The sequence below is a fragment of the Lepidothrix coronata genome, unplaced genomic scaffold, assembly GCF_001604755.1.
Source record: "Lepidothrix coronata isolate B3197 unplaced genomic scaffold, Lepidothrix_coronata-1.0 Scaffold22, whole genome shotgun sequence".
NCBI lineage: Eukaryota > Metazoa > Chordata > Aves > Passeriformes > Pipridae > Lepidothrix > Lepidothrix coronata.
This window is the reverse complement of record NW_016690202.1, coordinates 2,974,856-2,997,070: the sequence shown is the minus strand read 5'-3', so window position 1 is coordinate 2,997,070 and position 22,215 is coordinate 2,974,856. Positions and strand designations below refer to the sequence as shown.

The 22,215-nt window shown below is 38.5% G+C and overlaps 2 protein-coding genes across 3 annotated transcripts in view; one reads left to right on the top strand and one right to left on the bottom strand.

Moving 5' to 3' along the window:
- COL4A3BP (collagen type IV alpha 3 binding protein) overlaps positions 1 to 11,448 on the bottom strand; it is a 78,505-nt gene extending 67,057 nt beyond the window's left edge. Inside the window, exons 1-2 of one of the 2 annotated variants that reach the window (XM_017808274.1) lie at positions 11,212 to 11,448; positions 7,773 to 7,907 (exon numbers count right to left, since the gene is read on the bottom strand). In XM_017808274.1, the coding sequence (XP_017663763.1) occupies positions 7,773 to 7,907; positions 11,212 to 11,307 (231 nt within the window). In that variant the 5' untranslated portion in view covers positions 11,308 to 11,448. The remainder of the gene's footprint in view (positions 1 to 7,772; positions 7,908 to 11,211) is intronic. The other variant, XM_017808275.1, reaches the window with a different exon arrangement.
- Positions 11,449 to 11,721: 273 nt separating this feature from the next.
- Positions 11,722 to 22,215, top strand: part of POLK (DNA polymerase kappa) — a 33,957-nt gene continuing 23,463 nt past the window's right edge. Inside the window, exons 1-3 of the mRNA XM_017808075.1 lie at positions 11,722 to 12,046; positions 20,789 to 20,967; positions 21,447 to 21,518. Coding sequence (XP_017663564.1) covers positions 20,830 to 20,967; positions 21,447 to 21,518 — 210 coding nt within the window. The 5' untranslated portion in view covers positions 11,722 to 12,046; positions 20,789 to 20,829. The remainder of the gene's footprint in view (positions 12,047 to 20,788; positions 20,968 to 21,446; positions 21,519 to 22,215) is intronic.

Below are 22,215 nucleotides of genomic sequence, written 5' to 3'. Positions count from 1 at the left end.
AAGGAGAAAACAGCACTCAGTTATTATCTATGAAGAATTATTCTTGATGTATGAACAAAAATGAAAGGCTGGTAAGATAGTGACTTCAGAAAGCAGCTAAAACATATTGGCTGAGTGCAGCTGCATATTAGTAAATAAAAAAAAGTATTCTGACCTTTTAACTTAATCATTCTATGAATGCATATCCAAAAGTGAGGTCTAATATTGCACAAATCCTAAATAGAGCTGTTGAAAACATCATTAATGGCTATCACAAGACACATCAGATAACCAACAGTAAGTTGCCTAGGAGGACTATTGAGCAACACTACAACGCTGGAGGGAGTGACACATGAACCAACTGTATCCATGAACAAGAAATCAACTATTAATCGAACTTATGAAGATGCACAGAAATTCAGATTGAGCAAGAGTAAGGATTGCAAATACAATAGAAAAAAATTGCTGAGTTTTAAAATCATAGTTAACATCTAATGCAAACACTGAATATTTAAGACTTGATGTAGCATCTGTGAGAAACACTCCACAGCATGAACCTGCTCCAACATAAACCATGGGCAGGAATTATGATCCTGAAGTGGACATCAAATAATGAACAGAGTTAGAATTTAACTATCTTAATAAAAAGTCATGTGGGGGAACAATATTCTCACAGATAATAAGAAGTTGATGGAAGTAATGGTGGATTACAGCCCTAATTTCAAGTGTGTGGTAACACATGATTATATTCAAGTACTAAAGACTAATTCTTCAGCAATATTAAGTAATCCTAAAATATTTGCTTAATACACATTACAATTTTTTTCTTACATCTTAATAATTATGGAATCTTCATCATAGTACACAGAACAGCCTTACCTAAGTTGATCTAGGTGTGTATTTTTCCATTTCTGACAATTTCTTCAATACACACTATCAATCATCAATTCCTCCACCATGCCAAATAATTGGTTTTGGCTTGACAAGGATATTAGCATTTTATAGCACTTGGATATATACCGGGCAATGCTTTCATATTTTCACATTAACCCATCAATGGCTGGTTCAGATAACTCACATGCATACACAAATTTGAACAGAGGATGTGAGTGCTAAAACTAATTGTCCAGGAGAATCCCACGTTTCAAGCAACTTCTGCCTGCTGCACAAGCAGCAGCCCAGTATCATTATCTCCCGGGCATTACCTCCTTTTTTCTTCTTCACTCTCCTGTTGCTCTTTGGCATTTTCCTCTTCAGAAAAGAATCACCTCTGGCCTTTCACATATGAGTAAGTACTCTTGGCCACATTTGCCTCTATTTAGAATATCTCTTTCCCATTTAACCAAGATCTTCCACCAGTCTGGATTTAGCTGTTTGATTATTTGAGGCACACACCAAATCCTAAAAGTACTAATTGCCACGTCCTAAATAAACCCTTATCTAGTTAGGGCTTGTATTATATGTCTTAGTTTACTCAGGTCATCTTTTTAGCAGCAATTATGGCTGAGGAAGCACTTTATCAAATTACAGAAAATTAATTATTCAATTAAATGCTCATCACATCATACTAAACCAGATTGTTTTCCAACCTCAGACAGTTGGAAAAAATATTTTCCCATGCAATTAGCAATTATTACAAATTTACTGCTAGTGTTTCTGCCCAGGGCATAGATTTATAGCTTCGCTTTCTTAATAAAAGCTTTTACCAACTAAACCCTATTACTTCTCATTCAACTAAACTAGTAACAGACTGAATCAAACCTATCAGTGGACAAAAACTGCAATTACAGCATTTTTTTATCATAAGCAGGTCTGTTATCAAGGCCAAATTTTGGAGCAGTAGCTAGAAATGAACAAATCCAAAGTTTATCCATATTAGTTATCCAAGCGGGTCCACTTCTATACATTACCACACTGAGTCAAAGATACATTTGACAAGATATAAAACGCAAAAGAAACACAGCAACATACCATTCATGTCCAGGTGAATTTTTGAAAGACTACTTTGAAAGACACAATTCGTCGTGCTCCCAAGAATATTTGTCTAGCACTGACACCTTCTTCAACAAAAACCACACATCTTTATTCTAAAACTTAGATATCTGTAAGGTCTGAAGTTTCTGTGAAGAGAAACTTTCATTGGAAGGTTCTGCGTCTGTTTTATGTGATGAACACATGAAGCATCCTCTCTTAACTTGTAAATCTGCTTTTAAAAATGTCAATCTGTACTTCCTCTCACAAGTGCCCAATTATTAATGGTGGCCAATGTTGTACTATAAATAGAATAGAAGTACTAGAGTGAAGAAGGGCAGCTGTTCAGCTAACCTATCTCTAAAAAGTGGGGTAAGTTTTTTAATTTTAGTGGCTGATTACTGGAAACAAACATGTCACACTCTCTTCAGACTATATATAATGAAATGAAAAGCTTAAAATTGAAAACTACCAGTTTAGCTCTTTCATGTATAGTGTTCTTGTTCTTTCAGCAGACTGAAACTAACACATGTTTATATCTGCCCTAATTTATAAAATGAATATTTATGAAGTTCTTTACAACAGCAATTTATTACAACTTAGGGGGGAAAAAGCTAAGACAACTCACTAAGCCGTCTCTCTGCAGACTTCCATTGTCTTTTCTTCTTGCTTGTCCTGAGCTCCAGATATTCACAGCAGATACTCAAAATCCTCACCTTTTAGAAGTTCACTCTGAAGGTAAATGGCTTGCTTGCAATTTGTATATTAATACAAAGCATCAATACTGCCTTCTTAAAGCAACTGTGCCTTTGAATTAAGTGTTTCTGAAAAAAAAACCCCAACAAACTAGTTTACTTGAAAGTATCTCCACTATGCAATCTGAATTTTTTGCTCAGTCCTGGTTCAGGCGCTTCCACAGACCTGTCTAAACATCTTGTTACAACACAATAAAAACAAAGTGTTCTAAAAAACCCCAAACTAATAACCAATAGCATGCTTCCATAAAGATTTTGATATCAGTATACATCATTGCAGTATAACCTAAGACAAGAAAAAATCACTGCGTCACAGGTATTGCATCTTGTTTAAGTAACCAAACCAAAAAGTTTTTCTACATCAGTAATATAGACAGGAAGGAAGATGAAGACTAACCACTGGATTAAAACAACATGGCAAGTTGAAGAAAAGCTGAAGTTTTAAGTTGAAACTCGAGGTTTTGGACCTCTTCCTCTGTAGGCAGTCACCTCTAGTGACAAAAAACACAAAATTCACACATGGCTGAGTTTAAGCATTCTTAAACTTTATCAAGCATGACACTTCTCTAAGCATTTTTCAAGATTGTCTGTATGGGTCCATGCAGAAGAGCTAGCCTGACCAGGCAAATCCTTTCTGGAAAAACCCTAGAATTCACCAGATAAACACTTCGTTGTTAAGAATTTATAAAGAGATTTGAGAAGCTATTAATATAAATTACTACCATGATTAAATCAGTGATGGCCTTGCTGCAAGACTGCCTCAAGTGGGGGTCACAGTATGCTGTTCTTGACTTATCATGCTGTGACTACGTTAGTTAGTCATGTACAAGTCACTCTGTACAACAGTGGTGATGACACTATATGAACAGACACAGTAACCAAGGCAAAGAAAATACAAGCTGAAAGACCTGTCCCCCTGAAAGTTGAACTTCCAGGTCTACAGAGTATTTTCTTTGTTCTTTTAATAAGAGACCCTAGACCTTCCAACTCCAAAACTGAGTCCCAAAGGTTCACCTCTACAGGACTGCCACGGATCCATTCTTAATCACGCGCACAGAATTAATTCTCCATTGGAAGTTTGACTTTAGGAATGAAAGAACTACAAAGCTTTAAGATAAAGAAGAGTGTCTTTAATAAAGACCATCTGGCACTGACAACCACCTACCAAAGTTACTTAGTGATAATGATAATGGCCAGTCTTCGCGAGCGAAGATTTGGGAAAGGTCATTAACCCTTTGAGCCTGCGCAGTGGATTTTTTTAGGTGAGACCCAGCGTGCGCTGAACTGAGCCCACCCTTTAATCCTGAGGTTCATCTGCCGGGGCCGAGCGAGCTTGGACAGTGGCAGTGAGGGTCTCAGGATGTAGGTTTGTTTAGAGTGACCTTCTCTTAGATGGATGGCCTCACAGGGCTAACGAGCTCCATCTGCCCGGGGGGCTGGGAATCGAACCCGGGTCGCAGCGGTGAGAGTCCTGCACCTATGCTGAGATTAATACAACAAAGCTTAAATTTGTCCATATATCAACTTTTTATAACACCCATAATTTCCTCTCATCCATTGACTACATAGCAGAACTTTTAACTTGAGTTTCAGCTTCTACCCTTTAATAAACCAAGTAAACACCTTTGAGATGTTTTTTCTTAGCTGGATAAAAGCAACCCAACATCATATAATGACTTTCATTGTCCTTCCACAAACCTAGTTCACACGGCCAGTTCTTGACGGTTCATTACTTGAGGTAATCCAGTGAGTATACAATAAATATTCATCCTTTAGTGCTTTATTCCAGAAAAATCAGCCCTTTTGAGCCCCAGGAGTTAATATAGCAAGTAGTCCAACCAGATCCCATAGTTTTCATTCAATTAAAGACTACAGTCACAAGACCATACCTGTTCTGGAGGTATGACAATATAATTCTGCACTTGAAACACCCAAAAAAGCTAATTTAATTAGTCTGCCTTTCATCAGATAGAGGGGTGAGATGAGTGTCTTACAAAATATCCCTGTAGAATTATCTATCAATCCCTAACCAATGCAATACAAATGATGAAACAAGAGGAGAAACAACTCTGGGTTTCTGCATACAAGATTCATGTCTCAATTAATATTATGACTTAGAATTAGACTGATCTTCATTGCTGGAAGTACGGTAAGACTACTCAGTGACAGCAGCTTTCCAAACTTATGCTTATACATCAACAAAACATGGACATTCTGTAATAGGAGTAGAATTAACTATGCACAGAAAATCATTACATTCCCTCCTGGATTCAAACATGCATACCTAATCTGAGTGCCTAAAAGAAAGCTTCATGAAACTCCAACCACCTACAAAGAAACATTACAGCCACGAACAACATCTCATATCACTCATGTCCTGCATGGTACTGAAGGAAGACTTACTGAAATACACCAGGTTAGGATAAAAGTAGTTACTACACCTGTCTCTGGATAGCAAGATCAAGGGAAACTGAACTTACAGTATAGTGAAAGATTGATGAAAAATATTAAAGATTAAGATCCCAACTACATCAAATCAGTTCAACTTACACTAAACCAGTAAGAAACCTGACTTCCCTTCCCTACCAAAGTAATCACAAGCCACGCAGTAAAGAGTAAGTTCCACTGACCGCAATGGTAGTTGTCACATATTGTCATCTCAACACTGACTTTAGCAGCTTGGTGTTCTATGCATTTAAATACATGCTAGAAAGCTTATAGTTAGTAAAGACATTACAAGGACACAGAATAAAAATTAACTATCTACCTCAGGAAGAATATTTTAAAAATTTACATTTAAGTATAAGCAATTTTCAATTGAAACCTTAAGTTAAAAAAAAATTCAATTTGATACAAAACTATCAAACCAGAAGCATTCATGCTAAAACTCTGACTTAGAAGTATGAATTCTGAAAAACTAAGAGACAAAATAATCACAGGACAGTTTCAAAAGCATATTTCTACATCCTAGAGACATGATCCAATTGTATTCCTGGACCTTTAAAATTTACCCAACAATAATTTTAATTGCAATTAGAAATAATTAATAGGAATTTACTAGCTTTCAGGGATGCCATCTCAAACTACAGTCAAGCAATTAGACTGTCAAATACCACTCACAAAGCATGAACTTGAAAGAAAATGGAACAACTAAAATATCAGATTAACTTTTAAAATTGTGGACACTTTTAATTCTTTCTCAAAGTAATCAAGAAGTTCAAGAACTGAAAACCGAATGCAACAATTCAATTCCAAGTTACCAGATGTAACAAGTGCCAGACAGAGGAGTTAAAAATTACCTGTAAGATGTTCCAGTGTTACATAATTACTAGTCATAATACATGCTGGCCAACTTCGCTTTACAAACTGCAATGTATCAAAACATTCCAGCAGAAATGGCAGCATCACTATAACCTCTCACTCTACCACCACAAGTGGAATTCAGGATGCTGAGATGTGCTCTACAGTGTGCTTCCAGATGTTCTTTCATCAACAGCCTTGCCAGTACCTTCCTGTCTCTTCCTGGTTGGCATGCTAAGCCTCCTGCTAGTGAACTTGAAAACTTTTTGGAAGTCCTGAGCAGAGGATAAGTCAGAACTCCTAGAGACTGTTGTTATGGATGATAAATTCCTGATTAAGCAACATCCTGAGCAAGTTTAAAACGTTTAAGCAGTTTAAAAAACAGTTTTAAAATACATTAGGTGATCTGTTTCAATTTATAGATGACTATGATACCTGTCAGACATATATATGTAAAACTCTCCTTTCCTTCACAAGCTTTTTTTCCAAAATGCATATGGTTGATGTTATCAATACAGTTGTTTTTTTTTCAAACCAAGATGTGTTTATTAAAATTCTAGTTGTTAGCTGATTATTACTAAGAAAGAGAATACTTCTCATTTCTCATCTTTAATTCAGTTTGGAAAAAACCCCACATATTTGGTGGAATAAGAATATAAATAGTAAGATTTAACACTATTACTCTAGGAATTTGTGTGCTAGACAGAAGTCCAGCTCTTTTTACCTAAATCACATAACTGGACTGACTATTCAATGGTACTGCAGAAAAGCTACAGTATGCTTTTTGACAAGCATTAGTCATAATGCATATCCATAATTCTGAAAGCCAAAAAAGCAAATTTTTTTTCTTTATCTAAGACAAATTCACCTTTATGAGATTTTGTACTATCGTAAAGATTGGAAAAGACCTCTAATATCATAGAGTCCAACCATCAGCCCAGCACGACCACCACATTCACCATTAAACCATGTCCTCAAGTTCCATCAGGTTTTTTTAACACTAGCAGGGTCAGCGACTGCACCACTTCCCTGGACACCCTGTTCCAATGTTTTATAACCCTTTCTCTGAAGCCATTTTCCCTGATATCTAATCTAAACCTCCCATGGTACAACTTGAGGCCATTTACTCTCGTCCTGTAACTTGTTATCTGGCAAACTAGACTTGACTAAAACCTCCTTTCAGGTAATTGTAGAGGGCAATAAGGTACCCCCTGAGCCTCCTTTTCTCAGGCTAAACAATCCCAGCTCCCTCAGCCAATCCTCATAAGACTTGTGCTCATTTATATGTAGGCTCTTTATTCTTATCAGTGTATTCTGAACCTTCTTTTACAGCAACACACAAACTTGTTCAGAGCAAGCACGTTTTAGAAGAAATTTTTCCTTTAGAAACATTCTACAGAGTCATATTCAGAAAGTACAGTCAAACCTTCTCTCTCTAGTGGAAAGACTGTGAAAGATGGCACCTCCTTTGGGAAGTTGGTCTGGAGTCTGGGAAAAAATGTTGCAGCCTTCAGAGGCAAACAGTATCTCTATCCACAAAAACCTCTAATGTAAGAAACAAAACGCTGCTCACTGAAGCCACAAATGAGAACCGCTTGTTTTCTTATTAGGAACTCCTTGCCCTGCTTCACAGTGTTCCACTGACACCACTCACTGTCATAAGTAGATGACCTAAGAGAATCAGCCATACCCATATTTCCTTTCACCAAATAGAAACATATAATGCCTCAAAACATGAAATAATGGCAATAATGAAACAGTACTTACTGTAATCACAGCCTTACTCAGACAGATAGAGCCTCTGCAGCCATACTCAGTTTCATCTTCAGACTTGTAATAACTGAGTGTGTTGCTTTTCAGAACTACCCATCGATCCTGCCACCCATGAATGTAGTTGGTCCACTGTAAAAAAAATTTCCAAAGATCAGCTAAAGAAACATAACAATAAAAGGAAGTAAAATGGATATTTTTCGGGCTTTTGAGCACCTTCAGAAAAAAGCAACTTATTTTTACAAGTTCTTCCCAACTGAGAACTTTTTTCTACTCAGAGCTCCTAGAATAACTTTACAAACTCCTAAAGGTACAAAAACTCAGTTGTCCCAAAGAGCCAATATAGAGAGAGATGTCTTGACTGCAACTGCATTGCCAAGGCGAGTTACAATAAAGATAATAAACATACTGATAGTACAAATTGAGGAAACTGGGGGAGGGAGAAAATCAAACATTAACTACTAAAGAGAATTTAGGTACCTGATATAAAATTGGGAGTTAGGCCAAAAGACTTAAAGGGAACATGAAATAAATTTTATATAAAATGTCATATAAAGTTCTCTTCATCTCATGATACAGTAAATAACTATTGTGCCTAGAGGAATCAGGTTTTCATCAATTTAATACTGCTTTAGGTTTTAATTCTAACCACTTTCACAAAGAAGATACTTGCTTATCAGCAGACATTCAATCATGCTTTTGCTGTTCAGATTTTTCTAGGGACTTCACATTCACACATGGAATAAAACCGATTTTTCAGGAACAAATTCTGGATTAATTCTAGAGAGATGTAGTAAGAAGTGATTAAAAGTTCTGATTATTAATCTTATCTTTGCAACATCTTCCCAACTGCATTTCGTAGAATCATATCATACTGATAGAAAATCAGGACTATCCTATAATTCTGACAATACACTGGGCTTAGTCTTCAATCACAGTAAAAATGTTATAAATTTGATAAAAACAGAACCAAAGCATTGAAAACAATCTTATCATGCAAGCATTACTTTGATTATAACAAGTGTTCTTTGACAAAAAGCTCAGAGAAGTAAGCTCTTATTAGCATTTAAATCCAACCATTATTCATCATTTTGTAATATAAAAATGAAAAGGGGAGAAAAATCAATAAACCGCCTTATTTCCACATTATACTACACTTTTTAGTTAACACATATTCTATAACTACATGTTAACTCTAGTTATGAGACGATGAGGTCTAAAGAAAAAAATTACCGCTGAGAAATTCCTAACGATTTTCAAATGTAGGCAAGACCTTGATTTCCTCTCCAAATATAAAGCCCTTTTTCATCTCTTAATACAACTAATTGCTAAGTTCAGCATTACTTAAAGAAAGCCTCAGCTGTGTCAGTACATGAACTGGTAGTGCAAGCTATGGAGGTATATTATTTCCTGCCTTCCTCTTTTCCTATCTCTTATGTTTCCAACTCCTCCTGAGAGGTGAAAGACAGAGCCCAAAGTTGTCTTTGGCAAAAAAGCAAGGGAAAGCACCTTTTCTTTTTCGAAAAAGTTAAGAGAGACAAATATAGCAGTCAATCTTGCATCTGCTGTTGCAATCGAAGCTTGCTGTTGCAATTCAAGTGTGCCATGAATTAAGAGACTCCTTAAAGCATACTTGGGTAAACACAAGGTTTTGGCTGAGAAGTGACCACTGTTTTTCCAAGCATCTAGAAAAACTAGATGTTCAAGAAATACTCTTCCACGCTGAAGGTCTTTCTTCGTATCCACCTTAAAATCGTTAGCAGGAAACAAAATGGAAAAAAAGCCTAGAGTTTCAAAACATTTCAAAACACCAGCAGGACGTACTTCTAACAAGTTTCTCTTACCAAATTACTCCATTTCCTTCAAAGCTTTTCTCTTTAGCAAAAGGCAGAACTACTGAAACACTAAGTACATAGCAAACTGCAGCTTATTTCTTTGATTTTAGAACTTAAGTAAGTTAATAAAAATAGATATTTCCTTAGTAGAAAGTTCAGCATGCTACCATTTCATTTCAATTAGTTTGTCTCAATTATTACTGAGGTATCAACTAACAAAAGGTAACCTTATCCCTCAAACATACTCATTGCAACAGGTTTCACCATACTTGACTATTCAGATTAAATTCCTCACAGCAAAGTCAGTGTTTGCTACACTCAGCATGTTCATCTAAAAAAGCAAAAAGTTTGCACATACCTAAGCTACAGAATGTCTGAAGCCATGGCTTCACCTTCTATGCCAGAAACAGTACCTGGACTTAATTTTTAATTTGCTAACATAAAAATAAATTAAATCTCACAGATTACATCCCTTCTAATGATGGAAGCATCTTACCAAAGAAAACCTTTGCAATGAAAAAAACCCCAAACAAAATAGCAAAACTACACCAATCAAAAAATCTCACATTGTAACTGCTGTAACAGCCATCTCATCCTCCCTCTGCCATCCACTGTTAAATGAGAAGATCTTACAAATGCAAGCAGAGATCCTTCTTTTCTCCTAACCATTCTTCTTATCTCTGGAAGGATGGAAGCATACCCATCCATATCCATTCTCAGGATGGAAGTACTTCAGAGAGTCCCTCACAACAAGCAGAGTGTGACCTGCTTTCTCTGCATCCAGGGCCAGTTTAAGATCTCCGTATCCTGTAACTTATGTCTCCTACGTTGGCTTGTGCCCAGCCTTATCATGAAGGGCAGGAAAAAAAATGCAAGACGTAGTGCTTTAATTCTAAACATTATTCTGAATATACTTTCCGTAATTAAAAAAAAAAAGTGGTCAAACTTAGTAATTTAATATTCAACTTCAAAGTACTTCTAAAAATAAGATTTCCCGGTACCACCCGACACATACTTGGATATCACCTTATTTTCAGCGATAAAAGAGGAAAAAAAAATACGGCTATTTTTAAAAGGGGAAACAAGTTGTAGGGCCATTTTCCTTTTCCGTTCCTCCCGTTATCTCTTGCTGCAGGAGTATTTCTTTATTGCCCTGCTTTAATACTCGCACTGAAAGCCGTGCCCGCTCCCGAGGAGCCACCACGGTGCCTGCGGGAGCTCCCGGGGTGCCGCAACACCCAGGCCGGGAGCCCGAGGCGCGGGGAGACGCCCTCTCGGCCCGGCTCCGCGGGGCCCCGCAGCGGACGGGCGGCGAGCTGGGGGCCCGCCGGGACCGCAGCTGTCCCCGGGGAAGGATGGGCTGCTCCGGGCGCGGGGGGCGGCGGGGCCGAGGGAGGGGGCGCGGGCGCCGGCACGGCTCTGCTTGGCAGCGGCTACGCCGTCAGGTGGCGGCTGCCCCGGCCGTGCCAGCGCCGCCCGCGAAGCCGCACAACCCCCCCCCCCAGCACGGCCCCTCGGCCTGACTCCCTGGGGCTGACAGCGAGGAGGGGAGCGGGGATGGGGGAGCGCCGGGCCGCGGGAACGGGGTAGAGGCGGCTTACCTTGCTGAGCACCCCGCAGAGCTCAATGGGCAACCCGAGCTCGGTCTCAGGGTCCTCCTCGGAGCCGGAGGAATTCCAGCTCTGGTTGTCCGACATGGAGCCCGGAGCCGCAGCCACCGCCGAGCTGGGAAAGAGCCGGAGCGGCCCCCGCCCACAGCAGCTTCCTCCTCCTCCTCCTGCCGAAGGGACGGGAGCGCCGGGCTCTACCTGAGCGGGTGCCGCCGTCGAGCGCCGCCCACCCCTGCCAGCGACCTGCCAGCGACCTGCCAGCGACCGGCCGGCGACCAGGCTCGCAGCCCCAGGCTCCCCTCAGCGAGGCCCCGCAGACCCCGCCCGCGGCCAGAGCCACAACACCGGGGCGCTAAGGGGAGGAGGGGCGAGCGCGCGCCCGCTCAGCGCGCCGCCGCCGCCGCCATTTTAGGGGAGGCGGGCGCTCCGAGCCACCACTCACCAGCTCCGCCCCGCCAGCCGCACCGCGCGGCGCCCCACGGGAGGTGTAGTCCAGCACCGCGGAGCCGTAAGCGAGGCGCTGCTTCCCCTCGATAGTGCCACAGGGCATGCTGGGAGGTGTAGTCTCAGCCCTGCCGGCGGACTGCCGCCATCTTGATTTCGTCGTTCCCGTGACGGTGTTGGCAGGTCTCGCGTCAGCGCCCCCGGTGAGGGGAACTCCGCTCCCGAGGGCGGCGGTGCTGCTTGGGGGATGTTTGCGTTGTCTCTTGCTTTATCCTTTGCTTTATCTTTAGCGAGGCGAAGCGTGTCTCCGGCTCTGCTTGCTTTTTAGGGTGAGGAGATGCAGCCTTGCCTTCCTCTCCTCGAACTGGCGGGATTCGGGGAGGTGAGGGGGTGTGAACTTCAAACTTTTCCCTAATCAAAGATGGTGGAGGCGGCGGGAAGGGGCGGGAAGTGCTGCCGGCTCCGGTGAAATGTGACGGGAGGGCGGGTCCGTCCCGGTTCCGCTTCGCCGGTGATGTCCCAGGGCGTGTGACGGGCAGAGCTGGTACTCTGGTGGGTCGGCGTTCGGCACCAGCTGCGAGGTACTGCGGGTGTCCTGGCATCCATTTATCAAACTGCTTTCGCAGTTGAGGGAACAAAACGCTGATTTCTTTCTTCAGACTTAAGTCTGACACACCTGTATTCGTCCATGTTTATGGATAGAGGAATATTTGCAGAGAGGGGGAAAAACCCAACCCCACCGTTGAACCTGTCACTTCAAGATTCTTGTGCAGGTGTAGTGGTTTGGGAAGGACTTACGGTTCGTACTAAATCATCTCCTTTCTCGTGATTTCTTGGGCGGGGGGGGGGAGTGCATTAAAAATGCTAGTTTTGGAAATTTCAGTTTTGGAATTTATACTTCTGGTTGTATCGCAAGAACAATGCTGTAGCATTCTTTCCTTTCTCTTCATCCTTATGACTAGTCCTTGTGAAATTTTCCCATGTTCGGTGGTTTGACATTTCTGTGAGGATTTTATATTTTTTTGAAAGAGAATTTATATACATTTATGTGCATTTATATGCATTCTCAATATGTAGAGGCTAAAAGTTAAATAATATTCATGCCTGTGTTAAGTCTCAGGTATAAAGATATTTACAATAAATGCAGCACTGAGGGATTCATGAAGAAGCATCATTGTCCTAAACAATTAGAAATAAAGGACAGCCACAGACATCTTAATGTTTGTCTAATCACTGCAATGCACAGAAAAAAACTATTACAAGAGTCTACTGTGGGTGCTACTTTAGACAATTTTCTAAAACATGAATCACTATCATAAACCTATGTTCTTTGATTAACCATCTATTTGGAAAGAAACCAAGCCTGACTTTTAATTCTTAGTGTCAGTTGCAATGTACTGTATTTGTCAAGCAAGCAGAGTGGTCGGGTTTTGTAAATGTTGGTATGTATGAGAATAATTTATAGTTTTTCTCTGCATACATTTTTGAAATTAACTGGTATCACCTGTAAAGCCAATTGTGTTAACCTGTTAAACTCTGAATGAGCTTCTTTACCCTGATCCAGAGCAGGAGGAGAAGAGACATGTCTGAGCAAGTCCTTTTAGCAGTGACAGTGATGTGTACATAGCCATTCCCTGTAATGCTTTCAGTCTGTGACTTTTCACTTAGTTACAGAAGTAGCTTGCCTTTTTTTTTTTTCTTTTCCTCCCCCTCCAGGGCACTGATTGACTCAATCAGGTATTAAAAAATAAAAATGCCTAGGGAGATATTTTTACAGGTTGTTCAACAAACATATTCATCCTTTATAGAGAGAATATTTGTTTTGATTATTAAGTCTGGTTAGCATTTTATCACCAAACTTTAAATGAAAAAATACTGGATGCTAAAAGGTTTGCCTTTTCAGCTTTTCATATAATGCACTGTCTGTGCTAGCTAGTAGATTTTTTTTACATCTGCCACATACTCCAAATACGTCTTACTTTTTCCCACAGTGTCACCAGTTTATGTTCTTCCAAAAGCCGTATTGCGATTGTGAATACCTTGTGTAAATCACCTCTTTTTTTCTAAATGTTCCAACTGTCTTTTTAAAATATAACATGCTGTCTGTTACTCTTAATGAGATCAGGCCATATGTATATGCACCCAAGCATGTGGTGCAGTGGGCGTAGATATGTAAAGGAAAGATTTAATGCTGAGGACTGGAAGTTCTTATAAATGCTTCGAAAGGTTTATTTTTGGACTACAGTACTCTGATCCCATGGAGGGCGCATACGTTAACAATTGTCATGTGGCAGGTGTGCTCTGGAAGCACAGTCTTCCAGTTAAGTATAGTTTGAAAGGAATTTGGTTTGCCTCCCCCAAGACCAATCTGGGATGCAAACTAAAGCATGGGAAATGGAGAAGATCAAACTGATGTGCTGGTGCACTCACTCCCCTCTACCCCCTTCTATACCTTTTCTACTGAACCTTTATTTTGCGTTTCATTGCTGTTTGTATTCTTTCATTGGAAGTCACCCCATCCCCAGTCTGTACCCTTTTTAGTGTCTTAAGATGGCTAGAAGTTTACAAATTATTGTTTTAAGTGGAAATAGTCATCACCTTTGTCAGAACAGCACAACAGATAGTGTTGTTCTATATTGCTGACACATTACTTATAATACAAAATGGGGTGAGTTTGACTTCTAGGGATGTCAGTCATAATAAGCAGTGTAAAGTGGGTAACTTTATAAATATCTTTATTTTTTTCTTCTCCCTATTTGTATATCTTTTTTCCACTATCATACCTTCTGGTTTAGGGTGTTCGTTGTAAGTTTTCAAAAGTCACCCCTAGTATATGAACACTTCCTAGTATGTTCATGAACATGATCATGTTTGCTCTGAAATTTGAGACTATTTTTCTTAAGAGGATCCTTTAAGGCTCAGAAATATTAATGATTCAGACAATTTCTTATAAAGCAATTATGGTCTCTGTGAGTCACTGAATTAAGGTTTTTCTTCTAAGTAAAAAAAATAAAAATAAATAATGTATGAATATGTTGTCACTAAACACATCTGTAGAGGCCATGTTGCAGATAAGTACATCACCTATGAGGTAGTTTTTACTGATAAATGTTGTTATTAAGTGTTCAGTTCCTTCATTATTTTCTTTATGGATTAAATTGCTAAAGCCTTTGTTTTCAGTAATCAGGAAGTGCTGGGAAAACTTAGTTAGAAACTTGAAATAAATCTTTCAGTTGAAAAGGTCTTCAGTTGAAAATGCGGAGCAGAGTCAGAAGAAGATATGATGATTCTTTGTCCTTCAGATAAACTTTGACATTTTAAAGACATGAGGGTTTTTGACAGAGAAACTGAAAGCAGAATTTAGAAAAGAATTGCACTGCATCCTACCTGCAGAAAATTGATAGGAGATGAGTATTCCACTTCTTTTGCTCTTCACATAAGTGAAGAATTATTTGAACAGTTTGATGAATGGAATAAAATACATATTTTGGCATTTAATTTTGGGCATTGTCAGAAGCTGTCTCTATTATCTGTTTACTTGCAGTGTGAATTATTTACTTTTCAAAAGGATGGATTTGACTAATTTGCTGTATCCTAAAGTCAGTGAGTATAGAAAAGACATAATTCTAAGACCTCGTTTTCTTCAGGGCTAAGTCTAGGTGCTTGTATGGTATCTTTGTTTTTGCACAATGCAGAGTCAGCTGCTACTTGAAAAATAGTGCCATTTTCCCTTCCATGAATTATGTTCCAGTTTTCTGTTCCATATTAATTTTTCATGTACCTTGGCAGATTACAGTTGTAAAAATACTTACATCTTTATTGGAAGATTCTGTTTTCTGAAAGCCCAGATTTTATTATATATTGAGAGAGAGAGAATAGTGAAAACAGTAACAGTGTTGAATGCACTAGTAGGGAACCTAGGTTGTTAACACAATGCATATTAAATGCTGACAATACTGTTGTGGAGTTTCTTTTGCCAGTTCCTTTTTTTTTGAAATCACTACAGGATTAAAATTGATGGAAGACTTCTCAGGGCTATTCTGAAAGCAGGGCTCTTGTAAATATCAACCCATCTGTGGCTGAAAGGAATCGAGTAGATAGTTCAGAAGGACAGTCTGATGTACTTGCTTGCACATGCCTTTGTTGGTGGTTTACCTTGCTGAGGAGAGACTTCAAAGCAACTGATACTTAAATCATTATCAGAGGAACAAGTTTTTACAAGGAAATGAGAGCTAAACCATTTGCTAAATTTGATCAAGCCAGAGTGTTTCCTTGCCAAATGAATACTCAGAAAAGACAGGTGCACTTCTTTTTGGAAAGTATGCAATATGCATACATTATATACATAAGTATTCTCTCAGGTACATGATGTAAATCTTGGGGTTGTCCTGTGCAGGCTCGGGAGTTGGACTTTGGTGATCCCATGGGTCCCATTCAACTCAGGATGTTCTATGATTAATATAATTGTTACTATTTTGGGATAAAATCCTTATCCAAGTAATGGATAAATCAAGCACTATTAAATAAAATGTTCTATGGAGTTTGTAGCATAACCTTTTAAATATCAGAAGTGTTAAAAACATTCTAGTGGGGTTAAATTTTCCTAGTTTGCTGAATTTATGTTTGTTATTGTCTTAAAAATTAAAGAAATAAAGCAATTTGTGTGAAATCTATTGTTCAAAGGCCCTGACTATTAGGACATGATTTTCTTTACTGAGGTGGGTTAGATGAGTTTTGTTCTTTAATGATGCATGTGTTGCTTACACAGACTGGATGAAGATACTTCTGTGCAGCAAGTGGCATAAGAAGTGTAGCTTTGTGGCCACCAGTTCAATCTAAATTAGCAGTTGGAGTAAAACCCAAGTATTTTGCAATAAGAATGTTGATTTAGATGAGTTCTGGTCTTATTGGGAAGGTCTCATATAGTCTCGTATTATAGTGTTGTTTCAGTAGCACCCAGAGATTTTGTTTTGAGGTGGTTTCCAGCTGCAATCATTTCCAGTGCAAAGGAGACATTTGGAAGGTTGGGAGTGAGAGTTACTCTTGAATCTGTCTCCTCAACTTGTTTTTTCTGCATTTCACTCTTCTATTCTTTATTCTGCGAGAACTGTTTAATGCTTGGCAAAAATTAGTGAAGCAGATAAATTATTTAATGCTTACTTGTGAAGTAGGGTCTTTGGTACAAGTGAATTTCATTTCTGTCCCAGAATGGATGAAGTCCTAGCTTTGTTAATTGTTTATTGTGCTTTCAGTGCTTTTACAGAGCTATTAACACCTTGACCTTGTCATTGAAATTATGGTTAATATTGATTTTCTTCTGAAGTAGCCTATGTAATTAAGGATTCTGGAAGGTATTCCTTTATTCGTTCTCTACATTTGTACATCAAGTACAAATACAAGCCATTTCCTTCATGCTGGTTCAGTCAACTGTTCAAAAATATGCTCAATTTGAATAAAGGTAGAGGCACATGAAATTAAATTGTTGCTCTGACTTTATTGCTGTTTCAGTCTCTTAATACTTTCAAAATACAATCAAAAATTGATACAAATATGTAGCCCTGTCTGGCTAGTACAGTTGAGTTCTGTGCCGCTTCTAGAACAGCTTGGCTGGGATTTTATTAGTGATCTTTTCCACTTGTAAGCATCCCAAGTTACTAATCAATGTTTCTACTCAGTAGTGGTGTTCTGTGATTCCTCTCCACATTTTTTCCCCCCTTGTTTTACATTAATGCTGGCACTCACTGCCAAAGTCTTTTTCTGTACCTTCCTGTAGCAATTGGAAAGTTACCTCATCCACCCTATTTCCTCTCATTCCCAAATCACAGGAATAATAGGATAGTATTTTACTGTAGACTGCTTTCACGGACTTCTCTACTTTCACATCTGCTTACTCAGCGTGATGCTTAAAAAGATGTAGTGTGTTCTATCAGAGGAAACAGCTCAGTCTTGCAACAACTTCTTGAAGGACAGCATGCCAAAAATTTGTCACTCTGCCTAGACTGAGTTAGTGTTTCATTAGACTCTAAACCTTTACCCACTTTTCCCAAGTTGTTTTAGCAAAACAAATTTATAACATTGTGTCATCACAAATTAAATGTTTTTTCTAGGTTAATTGAAATAGTTACTACTTGTCCTCACCACTGTCCACACTGACATTTTGTTCGCATTTTGCATAGTTTCAAGCTGTGCCGCTTCTGTATTACCTTTAGATATTTCCATTTTCAGTTTGTCTATGATGACAGTTTGCAGATGACCACTGTTTTTTATCTGTCAGTACTGTATCTGTTGTTTTATTGTAGCTGTTGTGATTCACTTCAATATGTTAAATATTTTATGTATTTTTTTCAGACCTATTAATCTGAAACCAAGGTAATATTCATGTTCTATTCATGTTAAGCAGATAGAAATTGTGTCAGTTGTTATTAAGTTTTCTCTTCTATGCACCTTTAATCTTGGCTGGAGAACTAATGTCACGTCCTGAAATAAATATTTCTTCTTAATTTCAACTAAGGTACTATTTGATATTTGGACATTTGCTCATCTGGTACTAGCAATGTATTTTGTTGCACACAAAAAGCTAAAAAGATTAAATACATCAGAGACCACCATTTATGAGACTTTTAAAAGACAATTATTTTTTCCATCATGGTTTTGTTTTATTGTTGAATAAGTAACAATGTGCTAGAGAAGACTTTTGACTGACATAAATTAGTGTTTAAAGCTTCTGCTGTAAAACTGGGCCTTTATGAGTGATCTGAATGAGAAAGGGGAAAAATTTGTGTATATTAGGAGAAAGACACTTTCAGGAATAAGGAAGAGCTGAAACACGTTGCAAAGACTGGAATAGGAAATGAAAGCGGTCTTGTGTTCATTCTAGCTTCTTGAAGGGAAAGAGTGATAAAGGAACGAGGAGAAATAGTGGAGGCACATTTACCTTGAAGAAAATATTTATGGGGAATTGTGCCTGTTGCTCACAGAGATTGCCAGTAACCATGAAATTGTTGGGAACTAGCTGATATGGGCGTGCTTACGAACATGAGCTGAAACTTGAAATGTTGTGTGGGATGCAGTGGTTTTTCCTTTGATTGAAGTCTAGCAAACTGCTCTGGTAAATGTGAATGCTAACTGTAAGAGATTGCCCTCTGCCAGTGAAAAATTTATGAAAATATTCAGCGTCATGGTATTTGACAGATACCCATCGGAGCTATGAAGCTGCTCCTATTCCCAGAAGCTGTTATAGAAGCTCAAGTGCTACTAAAGGGTCAGGAAAATAGTTCTGGTCTCTACAACAACTTCTGTTCTTTGAAATACAACACACTGGAGATAAACACAGCATTACATACCTGATCTTGCATTTTCAGAAGACATCAGAGATAATAATCTGAATTAATAGTATATGACTAAAATTTGGATATTTTTGTTGGAACCGTTTTGTAAATATGGCTTTCTTTAATATCTTGACTTCAGTTGTCTAGTATGTTTCTGTAGAAGATCTTCAGGAAAATATGAACAATAATTTTTAAGTCACCTATGTGGTTCTTTAGTAGCAAAAATTAATTTCTAAACACAAAAATACATAATGACCTTCTTAAGTTTGGTTGCTCATGAGGCCCACTGAAGTCCTGGAGTGGAAAAGTGGCATTTAAAGAATAAAGTCACACTCTTAGATTTGTGTGATTTGTGGTTATTTAATAGAGCAGCTGTGTTTGCCTGAAAAGGTGTGGCTTCTCCAAGTGGGGAGGGCTCCGGTCACAGGGAGCAGCTTGAAGAGGAAGTTGAGGAGTCAATATTCTTTCTACATGACAGGAAAACTGAAGTGGATTATGAGTCAGTGACTTGGGGTAGAAAGAAATTATTTCTGTATGCTTTTCCAGTAATAAATATATTTTAAGGTCATTATACCATTATCACACTTGGATTTTTTATCAGGGCCTGTTGTGATATGGCAAGGAGAAATGGTTTTAAACTGAGGAGGATTGGTTTTGATTAGATACAAGAAAAGTGGGGTTTTTTACAGTGAAGATGGTGAAACACTCTGGAACAGGTTGTCCAGAGAGGTGGTGGATACCCTACACTTGGAAACATTCAGTGTCAGGTTGGACGGGACTTTGAGCAACTTGGTCTGGTTGAAGATGTCCCTGCTCGTTGCAGGGCCTTGGACTTGATGACCTCTAAAAGGTCCCTTCCAACTCAAGCTGTTCTATAATTCTGCTTGTTTAAATCTGGTGAAAACAAGACCACAGGTTCATTCAATAGAAGATGAAATTCACTTTCTTTATTTTTTTTGAGATCAATTTAAAAACTAGACAATTTTTTATATAATTAAAGCCTATTGATGGATTCAGCTATTTACTTTCGTAAAGAAAAAGGGAGGGTGTCAGAAGTTCACATGTCAGAAGTATCTACCTGTATGAGAAATTGCTGATGGAAGTAGTTGAGTAGTAAAGGCTTGGTAAGTTCTACCAGTTGGATACCATGGCTCTACACATTAATGGAAAAAAAAGAATATATGACTTTTACCCTGAATTAAACAATAGGGTTTTATTCAAAACTTTTAACTTAAGCCATCTGTTTCTAAAAGATGAGCTTTAACACAAAGAAGAGTTTTGAATTTGAGCTAGAAATTACTGGGAACGATTCTATGGCTTTTCTCAAGCATGAACAAGGACTAAATAAGCAGTGGTCTTCTGTAATTTAAAAATAATTTAGCTTCTTTTAACATAATAATCTAGTGAATAGTATTTCGTGCTTAAAACAGTGTTGTTTCATCTGATAGGCATAAATAGCATGTGCCTATGTAAGGTGTACTAGTCTTTACCTGGAGTTGGTGGTGCTCCATTATTTCCATTAGGAAGCTTTTAAAAGACTATATTTATAAGTTAATAAAAGAATAGAGGCTTACTGTTCTCCAAACATTCATAGAATTGCTTTATGGTGATGAGTGTGGCAGGTCTCATGTGGCCACTTTGCAGGAATACACGTCTTCATATTTGTGATGTGTTGTTTTCTGAATAAGTATAAAATGCTTATTCGATAAACTAAGCAAATGAATTCCAAAATTTATTTTTTGTTACTGTTCAATTGGAACATAAATATTTGATGCAAAATCTTTTTTTTTTTTCAGATATTAAGTCTTAAAACAGGTACTTGTTTTCAAGAAGTATAATGGACGATATGAAAAAAGTTGCTAACAGCTCTTGCAATGATGGATTTCTACTTAGAATGGGCCTTAATGATAACAAAGCTGGAATGCAAGGTTTGGATAAAGAGAAAATCAATAAAATCATCATGGAAGCTACCAAGGTCAGTGTGATTACGTTTTTTGTATATTTTATCTGTGGTCCAGTATCATAAGGCCCTCTTCCTTCCCCAGATTTTATCCCTCATATGTGTATATAGAGGGCTTCTTCTTAGGAGAAAGGCATGTGTTGGGAAGAAGGGGAGGGACTGTAGCTTAGTGTCACATAGGGTATTGTTGGATTCACCCACAGGGAAATGGAGGAATACAATTGTGTATGTCCTTAAGTGCTCCCTTTTTGTCCAAAGCAGTACCTAAATGTCACAGCATTTTGCAGAGGTAGTTGTGAAGGTTGCAGCTTCCTTAGGCCTCTTGTTTCGCCTTTTTCTGTTCCTTTTGTCCACTCCATCATTAATTAGCCAAGCAGATTTACTTCTATTGGTCACCTTCCTGTAACTGATGAATTTGATGTAATTAGGTTTTTCTAGTACTTTCAGTAGAATTTCTCGGTGTTCATTGCCTGTCTTCTTGACTGTCTTCTCAGTATTCAAGAGAGGTGGCCAGTAGTGTGCAACTTTGTACCAAAGATCCACAGAGAACCCCACAAATCTACAAAGCATTGAAATATTAGCCCTCTTAGTTGTTCTTCAAGAGTTCACATAGGACAATATAGGGATAACACTTTATTTGATCAACTCTGGGTTTTCTTCTCCTTGATCAAGTGGGTATTTCCTTGGGTGTCACTATGGCCCTAAAGTAAGTGTTTGATGTTTTGCTCATGAACTGTGTGTTGACTACTATTGCTCTGTGGCAGACTGCAAGGGCAGGGCAGGGGGGAAACTAAACACGCTGCAAACAGCTCTTATTTTGCAAACTTGTTTTTGTGTGCGTGTGCAATTTCACATTGATCATACTTCATATGCTATCAAGCTCCATTTTACTTAGATGTTTCTTGTACTTATTCTGTATACTCTTTCTTGAAAACAGTGCTTTGTCAGACATATCCCAAATAATGATGTTTGCATAAATTATTTCAATAGCAAAGTTACTGTTTCATTTCCTGGTGTGAAATAGAATTAACTGTAAACCAAACTTTTAAAACTGACTTACAGGCATGTGTCCATTAGAATATATTTCTGTGCAAATAAAGCAAGAGAGTATGAATACCAGATACACCTCAAGAAATCTGAAAAGAAGCATTGATTCTTTTTATTAAGCTTTTCTATAATCTGCAAAATGACACCTACAAACACTAGCCACAACTGTATTAGAGAAAGATTTTATGGCATTTCAACTCTGAAATACCACAAGAG